Consider the following 15,659-nt stretch of genomic DNA (forward strand, 5'->3'; position numbering starts at 1 on the left):
AATGTATTTGGCTAAGGGGTATGTAAACTTCCGACTTCAACTGTATTCTATACTATCTACTGTATCTCAGTGTATGCCGCTCTGACATTGCTCGTCCATATATTTAAATATTCTTAATTCCATTCCTTTACTGAGATTTGTGTGTATTAGGTATTTGTCGTGACATTGTTAGATATCAATGCACTGGCGGAATTAAAAGCACAAACATTTCGCTACCCCCGCAATAACATCTTCTAAACACATGTATGTGACAAATAAAATGTAATTTGAGATTTTTGGTTCCAACCGCCGAGTCTTTGTGAGACGCAGAGTAGGTGAACAGATGATCTCTGCATGTGTGGTTCCCACCGTGAAACATAGATCAGGAGGTGTGATGGTGCTTTGCTGGTGACGCTGTCAGCGATTTATTTAGAATTCACAGCATACTTAACCAGCATGGCTACCACAGCATTCTGCAGCAATAGTGGGACTATCCTTTGTTTTTCAACAGAACAATGACCCAAAACACACCTCTAGGCTAGTTGACCAAGAAGGAGAGTGATGGAGTGATGCATCAGATGACATGGCCCCGACAATCAACCAACCTCAACCCAATTGAGATGGTTTGGGATGAGTTGGACTGCAGAGTGAATGAAAAGCTGCCAACAAGTGCTCAGTATATGTGGGAACTTCAAGAGGTGAATACCTCATGAAGCTGGTTGAGAGAATGCCAAGATTGTTCAAAGTAGCCACCCTTTGCCTTGATGACAGCTTTGCACAATCTAAAATAAAAAATATATTTTGATTTGTTTAACACTTTTGGGGGGGTTACTAGATGATTCTACATAGTTTGATGTCTTCACTATTATTCTACAATGTAGAAAATAGTAATATATATATATATATATATATATATATATATACATATACACACACACACACACAGCCGTATCAAGGCTGCCAGCGCCATAACGTGTCAATTTTGGGGGCAGTGTGACTTACCTTCTCCTCTCGCTCCATGCCAAAAACATGCAACATACACTCACCTCTCCACATCCCTCCCTCCCTTGTTCCTTCTTCCAGATTAGTGTGATGCAGTATCTAAAACCACTGTAATCAAAAAATCCCCCAGGGGATTATTACATACTAGAAACTAAAGCCATAATAACCTTTGCTTTATTTTTCAGTTCTACTTTGCTTTTTAGCATTCAAATCTTTTTATATATATATATATATATATTTATTATTATTTTGATGTATTTTTTCATTCCAGATACAAACTGAAACGAACAACAACTTGCGGAGACACACACAAACAAGGACTTCATCTCATCTGCCTAGACCCGCATGTTCACACCCCCACCCCTAGTGCCTGAATTATTGTTTGCCACTTGGCCTTAAAATTGTACCAATGCGTTTTTTCAAATAAATAAATCATTAGATTGTTTTTGATGCTTTTAGTGTACGTTTTTTTCAAGTTGAGTGACGAGAAGTGAAGTGTCCAACACATTGGCTATCTCACTACACTCCCATATGCCATGTCTTGAAATATGCAGACTGACTGAACAAAGGTTTACATTGTAATACTTCTAACAGCCAACTTTCTAGCCCCGCCCATAACTTTTGGACTTTATAGCATTCCCAGAAAGCACGGATTATTGAGTCATTATTGGTTTTATACTTAAGACATGACTCTGCCGTTGTGCTGTAGAATTTGTGAATTTTGTCTCTTGTATAATAAATTCTGTAGTTTATACTGGATTAAGTGTATATTTTTGTTAACTGTAATTTTGTAATTTATGCTTCAACTTTCCCTCCATCTTGTGCCAATGTCAGTTCTTTTCAAGTCTTAGTTCCAATAGTTTAAAAAAATCTAAAACATTGTCCGTTGGATAGGCTCTCAGCAAGGTTTTGTATATCTTCCCTATCATATGAACACCCTTTTCTGACTCAAATATGATTCCCTCAAGGTTTCTCTTATGTCCAAAAAAATCGAAATGTCGTGATATGCAATTTTTAATTTGCATGTATTTGAAACTAGCATTCAGTTCTAATGTACCATAGAATATGAATTATGCTACAGGGAAGAAGAAAAAAAAGAGTAAATGTACAGTATTTGGCCAATATATTCCTCCTGCGATTTAACCTTGCATTCCTTCTCCCCCACACAAAAAACAGTGTCAAGTCTGCAGCTTTAAATTAGCATTGGGGGCCTGAAAGAAATTCAATCGTTTAAAAGACCCGCAGCATTTGAGTAAGTGCCTGTAACAAAGTACAAGTGACAAACAAATTGTTCCCTCGCCAATTTGGATCACGTCACCGTGTAAGGGCTAATAAAACATGAGTTTTGCAATAAAACAGTACTGCTTTCAAATTAAGCAGAACTACAGCTACAGCAGTACAACAGTTCATTCATCATTAGGGCAGTCAAAGGAGAAATTCAATCTCTAAAACACACGTTTTAATTAGATCAGAGTGAGGGTTAATGACTCAAGTGAGTGACGGGTCAAAAAAGAAAAAATACGGAAGCAATCCAGTCCATATAATGATTCTGTGAATGAAGTAAAATTTCATTATATATTGTTTTTTATTTGATCCCTGTGCTTCATAGTCTAGTGTACCAGCAACATAATTTGTAGCTTTTTGTTATAGAAAAAAATGTATTTCTAAGAACGTAATATTGCTGAATGGCCAATAAACCTAATTTACGACAACAGTCATCATTAAGCGGCATCCAGCTCTGATCAACATTAGCACCTCTGGTGAACCCAGAACTACTAAGCGAAGAGATTATGATGAGGAGGAAAGAGAAGACCAAATCAGGCGGAAGATAATCTATGCATCTCACAAACACTGGCCTAATTACGTACAACTTTAGATGGGGTACATACTCAGGCTTTTTTTAAACTAGGATAATAATAATTAGCATCCATCCATATAGACTACCCTGGTGCCATCCCCAGCCCACATCTCCATGCTCTGCCCCAGGTGGCCGAGGCTGAGGTGGAGCGCATGGGGAGACTCTAGGAGGTTAGGTGGGTATCTCGGTCACACTGAGCTTGTTCCTGGAAACAAAACTGTGCTCTCATATGAGCAGAGCATGTAAAATAGCCATGATTTTAGATTATAAAACATGTTTTTTTGCCAGGAGAAGGGTAGAACAAAAGGAATGGGATGGAGAAAAGAGGAGAGGAGGAATGAGTGGGGAAGTCTGCCTGCAGTGGGCAAGAAGACATAAACAAACAAAAAATAAGATAATCCCCCTCTGGATTAGAAATCGTAAAGTTCTCAGCACATAATCTTGTCAACTGGTACTCGTCTCAAAAGGACCCTACTGCGTTTAAATTAGTTAATGCGCTACATGTTCAAAGTGCTTGACAATACAAATCCAATATACTTTGAGAGTAATGTAAAAATATAAATAAATTACTCATCCTCAAATTATAGATAGGGAAACACTTGTAGAGTTAAAAATGTGTTATTTTTAACACTAAGTGTTAACTCATATTCCAATCATGGAGGCCTAGATTGAAGTAAACACTTCCAACACTTAACACTGACAAAACGTCCTCTTATAAAACGATGCTTCAACCCTTAACACTTTCAGTGAGGCCCCCAAAGGATTCTGCTAGCTGTGGCTGGTAATGAGAAACAGACACTCAATCTCCATTGGGCCAAATGTGTCACAAAGAAACTATAAATAGCCGGAAACACAACCTTCCAAAGTGTCTGTTACCTTGTGTCACCCTCAGAGTGTTTAAAGATGCAAAGTCCCCTGTTTTAGGGATCTGCGTTGTTCTGGTACCGGTTCCGACTGACATTTTCACTTATAAATGAATCTGTGAACACCATAGATGGAAATGGCTTGCTTGAGCGCTAGCCCTGATTCTCACGGACCCAGGAGTGTGTCTCTTCTGCCTTTGTGAAGCAGGATGTGAAATCTGACACCATTTGAAGCTGGGATGTCCCTCCTACCATTTCATTCACTCTTCTGACTGTTCATTAACTACTGGCTGAACCCTTCATCACAGCCACTAACATCATAGCGCAGCAGGAGAGCGTGATTTCGTCGCTGTAACACATTCAGAGGTTAAAGTAAGGGGGTACGGTTCGATACGGCGTCCCGATAAAATAAATAGTGGGGATATGCTGTACCAGTAAAACGTGAGCCTGTCACAATTAATACAACACCATTATTTAACATTATGGCATGTCACAGCAGGGATCCTCAACTAGATTCAGACGCAGGCTGGTTTTTTTCGTGAGCGGTCAGGGTGCCGGAACATAATTACAAATAATTTGTAGACTGCAAGAATCACAAATAGATAACATTTTTGACAAATACATGATCATTTCAAACTTTGTTTACATTTGTATATGATCATGTGTCTCCATTTAGAATGGGAATAATTGGGAACAGATTTGCTCAATTAAAATAACTGGTGTTTTTACAATCTTTTATGTCCAGCGAGGAAAATAAAATACAAATTTAAAAAATACATCACTTTTTGTTCAGAAGACTTGGGGGGGACAAATAAAACGGCCACAAGTTGGGTAACCCTGATGAATACTACAGCAAAGCCTGCAAAAATACTACAGTGAATACTATAGTATTTATACCATAGCATTTTTCCGTGCGGGTATGTTATCAAAACAAGAACATAAGGCATAAAGGCTTCATAACTCATACAGATCATGTTAACTGACTGATATTATCTCAGATCAAAACGTAAAAGATCACCTAAGCCTGTGTTAACCTCAGACCTTATTTTCTGTATTTATCCCAAAACCCCATTCTTTCCCCATTCATTTCCCCCATAGGAATGGCTGAACGAACCAGAGGTAACTCATGGTAACTCATATAACAGTAATCAGGGTTCAAATAATAAATACAAAACTATCGCCATGGTCGACAGTAGTTTTCTCCAGTGATGGGAGCATACCTGGCTCTGTGCAGTTCTTCGACTCGGTCTCGTTGTCGGGTTCATGTCCCATGAGCTTCCTTCCCCAATGTTCATGCTTCTCGTGTCCATTTTTTAATGTTATTCCATACCCTGGAAGAAAAGAGGCATCCTTGCTCACAGAAAATCATAGCCATATTACATAAAGAAGTTGAGTAACATCAGTGTTATTAAGTACTTAATTAAAAATACTTTAAGATACCCCCAAAAAACTGCTTAAGTAGTATCTGTACTTTACTATTTATATATTTGACAAATTCTACTCCGCTACATTCCTAAATAACATGTTTTACTCCCATACATTTTCCTTCACACCCAAAAGTCCTTTTAACATTTTGAATGCTCACGCAGGAGAGCAATATGATTGTATTCACACACCTAGCAATATAACGCGTTGTCATCTCTACTGCCTCCGATCTGGCGAACTCACTAAACACAAATACTGCCTTTTTGTAAATAATGTCAGAGAGTTCCCCTGGCTGTCCGAAAAAAAACAACGTGCCATCTGGTTTGCTTAATATAAAGAATTTGATGTATAGCATTTACTTTTTTACACCACTGTACTTAAGTACATTTCAAACCAGATACTTTTAAAATTTTACTCAAGTATTATTTTACTGGGTGACTGAATCATTTTCTATTAAGGTATCTTTACTTTTACTCACGTATGACAATTGAGTACTTTTTCTCACCACTGAGTAACATTGAATGAGACATAACCAATGTATCTGTGAAAAAGGTGCTGAAAAATAGATGCATTCATGGGGCGGCAGGGTAGCCTAGTGGTTAAAGCGTTGGACTAGTAATCGGAAGGTTGCAAGTTCAAACCCCTGAGCTGACAAGGTACAAATATGTCGTTCTGCTGTCATTGAAAATAAGAATTTGTTCTTAACGGACTTGCCTAGTTAGATATAGGTTAATAAAAATTATTAAATCATGACAATGATTGTAATATTGATCATTTGAAACTAAATGGATATGCATGGAAATTCTACCACAAACTAGATTGATAACTAAACACATTGTAGGATGGAGTTGGCTTCAATACAAAAATCTCTGGAACTGGAAACACTTACAGTGGGGCAAAAAGGTATTTAGTCAGCCACCAATTGTGCAAGTTCTCCCACTCAAAAATTTGAGAGAGGCCTGTAATTTTCATCATAGGTACACTTCAACTATGACAGACAAAATTAGGGAAAGAAATCCAGAAAATCACATTGTAGCATTTTTAATGAATTTATTTGCAAATCATGGTGGAAAGTAAGTATAAGTTTTTGGTTTTATTTTCCACCATAATTTGCAAATAAATTCATTAAAAATCCTACAATGTGATTTTCTGGATTTTCTTCTCTCATTTTGTCTGTCATAGTTTAAGTGTACCTATGATGAAAATTACAGGCCTCATCTTTTTAAGTGGGATAACTTGCACAATTGTTGGCTGACTAAATACTTTTTTGCCCCACTGTATCTCCCTCACTAGCTTTAAGCACCAGCTGTCAGAGCAGCTCACAGATTACTGCACCTGTACATAGCCCATCTATAATTTAGCCCAAACAACTACCTCTTCCCCTACTGTATTTATTTATTTATTTAGCTACTTTGCACCCATTATTTCTATTTCGCACATTCTCCCACTGCAAATGTACAACTCCAGTGTTTTACTTGCTATATTGTATTTACTTTGCCACCATGGCCTTTTTTTGTGCCTTTACCTCCCTTATCTCACCTCATTTGCTCACATCGTATATAGACTTATTTTTCTACTGTATGATTGACTGTATGTTTGTTTTACTCCATGTGTAACTCTGTGTTGTTGTATGTGTCGAACTGCTTTGCTTTATCTTGGCCAGGTCGCAATTGTAAATGAGAACTTGTTCTCAACTAGCCTACCTGGTTAAATAAAGGTGACATAAATAAATACAATGAATTTCCCCCATCCTTTCAGGTTTGACTGTTAAGGGTTTCAAGTGGGATGAATACAAAATGAGAACTGTTTAATTCCCGATTACTGGATGCAAATCACCCATACACAGGGCCAACTTGCGACGCTTCTGGCTTTCCATCAGTCATTTCTCAAAGGTTTTCAATGAGATTGGAATGTGCAAAGAACCCAGATTTACAAACTGTCAGTGTTTGTAACCCCAGTTAGATTATGGGCTCACTGATTTCAACCACCAACAGAAAAGGATTAGTGTCTTAACTGAATGACTGACTAACCTTTCCCTTGGGGTATTGATTTTTGGTCAAGTCACGGTCAAGAACTGAACAGACCAACCAGACTCGAGCTTTGAGTTAAGACATTAAGATGCGTTACGACATCTGAATTCTATAAGAGATAGCAGCCTCGGGATGAAACCATGATAATTGTGAGGCAGAACAAGCTAGGTGCTTGAAAACCAAAACTAATTTGCTTCCTTGAAGCAGATGAAGACATTACCCTACGTCATTTTGACATGGGTAATTGGGTAATATTTGGTTGAGACGTTGATCAATGAGATGTATTTTCTGCTTGAATAGTTCTCTGTGCCACTGATTTATTCTGGCATTAATTCCAGTTTGACTTCAAATTAATAAGTTATAGAGTAGGACTAAATCAAATCAAACTTTAAATGCACTTTTAAAACAGAAGTTTGATTTGATTTAGTCCTATTCTTTAAGTTAGATTTTTGGTTGAGATGGAGATGTGAATCCAACATACACACCGAGTCTACAAAACATTAAGAACACCTGCTATTTCCATAACATAGACTGACCAGGTGAAAGCTTTGATCCCTTATTGATGTCACTTGTTAAATCCACGTCAAAACAGAGTAGATGAAGGGGAGGAGATAGGTTAAAGAAGGTTTATTAAACCTTGAGACATGGATTGTGTATGTGTGCCATTCAGAGGGTGAACAGGCAAGACAAAACATGGAAGTGCTTTTGGGGTATGGTAGAAAGTGCCACACGTTGCGGTTTGTGTCAAGAACTGCAACGCTGCTGGGTTTTTCACACTCAACAGTTTCCTGTGTGTATCAAGAATGGTCCACCATCCAAAGGACATCCAGCCAACTTGATGACTGTGGGAAGCATTGACGTCAACATAGGCCAGCATCCCTGTGGAGCACTTTCAACACCTTGTAGAGTCCATGCCCCGGCGAATTAAGGTTGTTCTGAGGGCAAAATGTTGATGTTGTGTTGACAACCAAACACAATTCAATAATATCATTAAATATCATCAAAAATCAAACAGAGCTTGAAGCCCTAGGCCTATTGTATTGTCCATTTTTAGTTGGTTTCTGGGTCGAATTCAAACAATGGCTGTTGATGACGTTTCAAATGCTACAGTATATAGGCCTAAATAGTATCATTGATGATTGATACAAGTGTGGACAAATTGAATTTGCTCTGTTAAACGTATTACCCTTGAGGATGACTTTGATAGTAGCAGTGAATCTATTTCGTTTTTTAAGTGATGATCTCTCAATAGCACATTGGTAATAGTCAGTAACAAATGTCATAGCCAAGCAGAACTGAGCTTGGTTAAAACCTTGAATAGGAGACCAAAGGGTAGCTGTAGATCAGGTATGGGCAACTTTGATGGGAATGTAATTCTGTGCGTTTTGCTGCAATTTTACATATTTTGCCATAGGGTGGAGACAAATGTTTGCCATTTAACGTTTAACTTAGAAGGGAAAAAAACTAAATACATTGAAGTTATTCAAAAAGGTGCATTAAATTTGCTCAAGTTAATCTTAATGCATTAGTGATTCATATTTACATGCAACCTTCTGAAACGGAAAAGGAATACCCCCATCGGTGTGTTGTGCGAGGTGTTTGCATGCGTATGTCTAGTCTTCACTTTGTGTAGCCGTTAGCGTCAATGCTAATGATAACTGTCTGCTGGTAGATGGAAAAGCTTTCCCAAAAACCTGCTCAATTAAATGCTAACTACAAAGTAGCCCATGTCTATCTGGCAGAATGATATCATGAATATTTGCATCAGTCCAGTGGCCATTTGTTTTGCAAACTCTGCAATCACATGAGCGCTACAGAAACATTAGTCTCTGGCTGGTGCTCACGGACATTAAAGGGTAACTACACTCAAAATTCAACATGTATTTTTTCCCCCAGACCTCAAAGGTGGTCTCCTGATCTGGTTTAAGCATTGTTGTGGACCTAGAACATCCAATTGTTTTGTTTTTCTCAAAATGGTGTCAGCAAAAAAGCTGACAATACTAGGAAAACTGAAACCAGGAAAAACAAAACAGAATTTTGGAAAAATATTCACAGAACCAGGAAAGAAAAATCGAACAGATTTTATAGGGCCCTATTAGGACTACAGAGAGAGAGAGAGAAACAGAGGGCATAATCATCCTGCAACTCAGTCCAATTAGCTGGCGAGTGAGATGAACCAATGACACCCATCAATCTCTGCCAACTTCCTGTGCCACGAACGACTCCCACACAAACACGGCTCCTCTCTGCCTTCCTGCCCTGACACTGCTGAGACGTCCCAGTGCCATCTCCCTCACCATCACCCTACAACACACACACCTGTCAGACCAGGCCCTAGCTCTGTAACCACCTGGCGTACTCTCAAAAGTACTCGACCTTCCCCATCTCCATTATGGAGACATACCCTGCTCCAACCAAAATGGAGGGTGACAGAGAGACATAACCCTTAAGTAATCCATCACTCAATTCCCATCCATCTGGTCATATTCTGTTGGCACTACATTTGTCACAGACAAACAACCCCAGAGTACTCCCATCCATAAAAACAGGAGTCAGAAAGGGGACATATTATGACATTACAAATGCCTGGTTCCTATTCTTATGGTGATTTGGGATTGAGAGCAATATGGAGAGCAGTCAGATGCGTTCAGAGGGGATTAGGGAGGGGGGAGAATTAAAGAGATAATGGAGGGGAGGTGAGGGGTTATACCTGTATTTCTCTCTGATCAAACACCTGCCTCCAACATCTGCCTCGCCTCACAAAAGGTGATGGTCAAACATGAGACGTGTCCAATCATGGTAGGCATCCACACAGCATGCTCTCTTATCAAATACCCTCTTATGGTGACAATCACAGCACACGGTGCACAGGTCATTCAACCTTGATTAAATGCAAAAAAAGGCAAGCCATTACTGACCATAAAGCTTTAACTTTGGTCCCCTTAGAGCCCGCCTTTTGGAAATAAGAGATTTGCGGCAAGCTTGTCTGTATATCACTCCAGAATAATCTTTTAAGCCTCTTGTTGTTTTTAATGTAATTAATAAAAACTCCAACATATCAGTGCGGTCGGACATAGGCCTAGAGTACATAACATAATGAGGCACTGCCTATGGTGGGTTTCTGCGCTCAGGGGCCTGAGTGGATGCAGATGGGCATGTTCCACTACTGGGTTGGAGAGGTGAAGGGTCACGGCAGAGAGGAAGAAGCGAAGGGAGAGGTTTCTCCGCCCAAAATCTGTCGACAAAAAATAAGCCCACGAAGTAAGGAATTTTTGAATGGAGGTCAATGAGAGGGTTGAATTTGGTCAGCAAAATATGTCATTACTAATTTACTAGGTGAGGCTTATTTGATCGAATAGAAGTTTCAAAATTGTTAGGACTGTTGTCGCATTCAAAATAACTAGGAACTACAGTAGGAACTCTGAACTAGGAAATCTCCGACATCCGACATCAGTGCGTTCAAGACAACTGGGAACTCTGTCTTTCAACTCGGAATTCCAAGTCAGAAACTCGGGCATCTTTTTAGAGCTCAGATTTCCGACATGAAGATCACTGACGTCATGATTTAACCTAGTTTTTTGTTGTTGTTCCGAGGTGTCTTGAAAGCACCATAAGGCCCATGTGGTGTTATTGTGAAGGGTAATGTCACTCTACAGGACTCCAAATGCTACCAATTACCCTAGGCCACACCCCTTCTGACCACACCTGTCCCCCATATATCTTAATCACCTGTCCTCTACATGTTTCACTCTCCAGTTCCCTTTGTAAGCCGCATGCTTTAGTTTGCCCTATCCTTCCACCGGCCATGACTGATAAAGTGCCTTTTCATTTACAGTACCAGTGAAAAGTTTGAACACACCTACTCATTCTATTGGTTTTCTTCATTTTTACTATTTTCTACATTGTGAAGAAAATAGTGAAGACATCACAACTATGAAATAACACATGTGGAATCATGTAGTAACCAAAGAAAAGTGTTAAACAAACCAAAATATATTTTATATTTGAGATTCTTCAAAATTAGCAACCGTTGCCTTGATGACAGCTTTGCACAGTCTTGGCATTCTCTCAACCATCTTCATGAGGCCTCCACAATCACCCGACCTCAACCCAAGTGAGATAGTTTGGGATGAGTTGGACCGCAGAGTGAAGGAAAAGCAGCCAACAAGTGCTCAGCATATGTGGGAACTCCTTCAAGACTGTTGTAAAAGCATTCCTCATGAAGCTGGTTGAGAGAATGCCAAGAATGTGCAAAGCTGTCATCAAGGCAAAGGGTGGCTACTTTGAAGAATCTGAAATATAAAATATATTTTGATTTGTTTAACACTTTTTGGGGGGGGGATTACTATATGATTCCATTAATGTTATTTCATAGTTTTGATTTCTTCACTATTATTCTACAATGTCGAAAATAGTTTTAAAAAATAAAGAAAAAGCATGGAATGAGTAGGTGTGTCCAAACTTTTGACTGGTACTGTATATATTTATTCTCTGAGAAAAGTGTTGAATACAATGCATGTTATGCTGTTTAAACTGGTCATATCCCTTATACCCATGCTAATGCTCGTTTGTTACGTTTATCCTGGCAGTCTCCTAGGTTATATGTTAAGCCTATTCCCCTTAATCACGTGGCACTACTTTGTCATGTCTGCACCTTTTATGTTGTGTTCTTAATGTTACCCTTTTGTATCTCCATTCCAGACCCTCACATCCTAACTTTTCTCCAAGGCCTCACAAGACACAATTCCTAACACATTATTCCTATCCAATCTAGAGGCCTTACAATCCCAACACTTAACCTCCATCCAAACTCTCTCCCCATGTGCCTCTGTTCAACTGTGTATACGAATTACCCTTAACTGCATTTCTCGTCTCTCTCTCCTTTATTGCATTCTGACCGATGTGCCAAGGTGACAGCAGAAATCCTAAACCAGACAGTCCTTCAAAAAAACTTCCAGTCCTTTGTTTAAGTTGTGCTCTCAGAGCTTAGTGTCAATCCTAAACACTACTGCCCATAGAAAGGATGACTGACATCCATTGGTCATTTGTAATTGATCTAGGGTGAACTCTCGATTGCTGTCATAACAAAATGTCAGTGGCAGTGCTTATCAGTCACATGTTCTGTTCAAAAGCAAACGGACAGGGCTACTTGTCTGATTACATATTCCTAATGTGTTGGCAACTCATTCTGAATGTTCACACGTGCCTGAGGTGATTTATGACAGGTGCGTGGGGACCCATAACCTTTGGTTTTTGGGCATGTCACACACATGGTCAGCCATCCAACTTAAAGAGCGACTGAACACACCGAATTTCAGTCTTGGGTGTGGTTTGATTGTGGCAGTTAAAGGTTTGTCTCTCATGAGACACCATATGAAAAAAGCCAGTATAATTTCCCCAAAACAGTCCATTAATATAGGATAACTCCAGAAATTGAGATTTTTGCTGAAATGTAATTTGCACAATTTTACATGAAGGTGTTTGGTGCAGTATTTCTCAAGTTAAATTCATGATGTGTTTATGTATCTGCTGTGCTGATGGGCAGGTCTGCCTCACACTGTTCTGCAGTAGGATTGGATAGAGTCCAATCATTTCAGCTGTGTATCCCGTGAGTGGGCAAATGAGCTATGTCCAACTAAACCTACCCCTCAAGTCAAGTCATGACTAACTCACTAAACTCTTTTGGACAAGACTGACTTTCTGAACAAAATTATCCTATTTACACTAGTCTCTTTTGACACGAGAATACATTTTTCTAATAATCAATGCCACAGGCTAAATTGCCACGGTGTACAAGCCCAGGAATGGGCAACTCAGTCGGGGTCTAAACTTACTATTGAGTTAGAATAGTAGAATTACACAAGGTGCAAGTTTTGAAATGTGGTTGTGCATCAGCAGATTCTCTTATTTCACTCACTCAAATAGTCAATGTCAGCTAACATTTTTTTAGATTGTTAAATTAGTCTAGCCAACTATCTAAACCTGTAGTAATCACATCCAAATTAACGACCAGGCATGAAGGGCAAGAGCCCAGGGGCCCAGACCCCCATAGATTTTGTTAGTCACTCGCTCAGATAATGTTAACTTGACATAAGTCATGGCAAAATGTGTAGAATTTCAGGAAATGTTATAAAATTGCTAAATGTTCTCGCAGCCCCATGGTAAAAATATATACAATTGCTGTAAAGTAGGGCCCAAAAGGCTAGAGCCGGCCCTGTCCAGTGTGCAATGATGTGTGAAGCCCAGGGCGAGACACGATGATGCCAGCATTACCACAGCCTACGCTCATTCTCTCTCAAACGCTGAGCGACTGATGCACCAGGTTGGTTGCTCTCGTTTTGCCATAGGGTGACAACGCTCAAACCAAATGTTACCAACACACACAATAAAATATTGTTGAGGTTCAATGACAGCCTACATCCGAGGTGATGTATATGGTTGTCGAGGTGTAAACCACCTTGCACGCTTCTTAACGTGTTGCAGCCGCGCACACTGCGGCATACGGAAAGACCAACGCATAATCGTACACGATGAAGAAAAATTATAGTGACCCATATCACAGAGGTATCCTCACAATTAATATGAGTGTTGTCATGAGAGCTTTGGGTCATAATGCCGAGGCAAACAGCCACTGCGTCGACATTGAGACTAAATGCAGAGTTTTTCAAAACCTCTCGACATTGTTATAAACCATCACTTCACTAAGCATTTTGCACTGAATAATTATGAGCAATAACCATGCACTTTATCAGTGGTTCCAATTTTATCTCAACATGGTTTGATGCAGATGAATATCTAGAAATGCTGGGGGGAGGCACCATAAATGATTCGGACAATACTTTGCTTGCATGTCCTTGAAAATGTATTTTTATAAGCGTGGTGAAAGACAATTCTCGGAATATAACTAATGGCTAGCTGGCTAGAGGGTGCACTATTACACCGCAGAATTCTCAGCTGTCCTCCCTGCCCCGCGTTTCTCAGCAGTTTCCCCGGCTCACACTCACCTGTCTTTGTCAGCAATACTGACATGCTCCATGCCATGCAGAGGACACTGCAGAGAAAACACACTTGCACGAAAAGCATCTCTCTCCTCCTGCGAACTTTGAAAATCTTTGTGATTATGGTCTTTTTCGAGACGCTCTTGTTCTCGTCCCGGTCCATGGCTGCAGCACGGCCAAACGGGGACTTAATGTCCTTGCCTCACTGCGGACGGGAGAGACGGAAGGAATTGCCCGTTTTCGCGGCTTCACACAGAACAGGCTCGGGACGCGGTCCTCATTTCAAGTGGCCGGGGCGCAGATGCGAAGTAGTGGGGCGGTCAGTTTGGATGAGCTACCTAGACAATGTTGTTCAGCTGTTGGATTGCTAGAACAGCGCGTGAAAATTCCGTGCCTACACAACAGGCAATGAATGACAAGGCGGTCAATTCCGAAGATCTCCAATCAATTCAGCATGTATCTCGCAAACCCCAGATTCTGACCTTTACGTTTAAGCAAATAAGCTACCATGGCATTTGAAATTAATTGGGGGCTATTCCGGGTTGCCTTCAAAGTAGCCTTCAATGTTCTACTGAATGTACATTTAAAGCATCCTCTTCAGTTAAATGATTCAACTACATATGGCCGCAGAACTGTGCGCATCCGACTGGTTCCAATTAATACACGGCGGAAGAGCACAATCGGATTTCATCAAGGTTAGACTAATTGTTACATTCGGGTAGCAGTCATGTCACATCGTTCGAAAACCTCCCCTTGAATTCGTAGAGCAGAATAATACGCGTGCGGATGATGGGACTATCGTCAACTCCGTCGCTCCAGGTGCAGTTTTCCTTTAAGCTACAGTCTACGGTCCATTTAAAACACCTCACCGGATTCCTCCAACTGCAACTTTTCCAAGGGTGTCATGTGCAGACACGTGATAGTTTGCGGCAATGGATAATATTATTGTCTTTTGCTCGGTTACAACTGAACTGAAAACACTGGACTATTTGACCTTGAAATCCTGACAGCAGCTCATCGACCACTCCGAAATAAAACTTATGTTTCTTTGACCAAAAAAAACACCTTTATAATGAATCATTGCATGAGTATCATCGTATTTGCGTAGTGGAATTGAGCGGTAGCAGTGCTTACAGAAGTTGCGCATCTTTAGTAGCCTAGGTCCAGGAAAGAAATTGCTTTTTTCAATGAACACATTTCATGCACTTCTATGTAAATTTGCATGACTGGAGACTTTGGCATAATATTTTTAATAGCCTACTGCACAAATGATTGTAATGACAGGCTACTTTGACAAACTGAGATCAAACAAAACAACCTCCTCTTGAATCCATCAACAGCCTGCTGTAGGCCTAGGTGTGTGTTGACAATTAATGTACAATATGAGGAAGAATTTATCATCCCAAAAAAGCTTTCCAGTTTCACTGACTCGCCCAATGATGTGCTGCTCACTGGCCTTACCGATGCGCTTGTGCCAAAATACTCTCACTTGAAGACTAAACAA

The 15,659-nt window shown here is 40.0% G+C and overlaps 1 protein-coding gene across 1 annotated transcript in view; it reads right to left on the reverse strand.

Moving 5' to 3' along the window:
- Positions 1–15,039, reverse strand: part of LOC112250475 (sodium/potassium/calcium exchanger 4-like) — a 70,727-nt gene extending 55,688 nt beyond the window's left edge. Inside the window, exons 1-2 of the mRNA XM_024420654.2 lie at positions 14,162–15,039; positions 4,923–5,033 (exon numbers count right to left, since the gene is read on the reverse strand). Of these exons, the coding sequence (XP_024276422.1) occupies positions 4,923–5,033; positions 14,162–14,318 (268 nt within the window). The 5' untranslated portion in view covers positions 14,319–15,039. The remainder of the gene's footprint in view (positions 1–4,922; positions 5,034–14,161) is intronic.
- Positions 15,040–15,659: the final 620 nt, after the last annotated feature.

The sequence above is a fragment of the Oncorhynchus tshawytscha genome, linkage group LG05 (genome assembly GCF_018296145.1).
Source record: "Oncorhynchus tshawytscha isolate Ot180627B linkage group LG05, Otsh_v2.0, whole genome shotgun sequence".
NCBI lineage: Eukaryota > Metazoa > Chordata > Actinopteri > Salmoniformes > Salmonidae > Oncorhynchus > Oncorhynchus tshawytscha.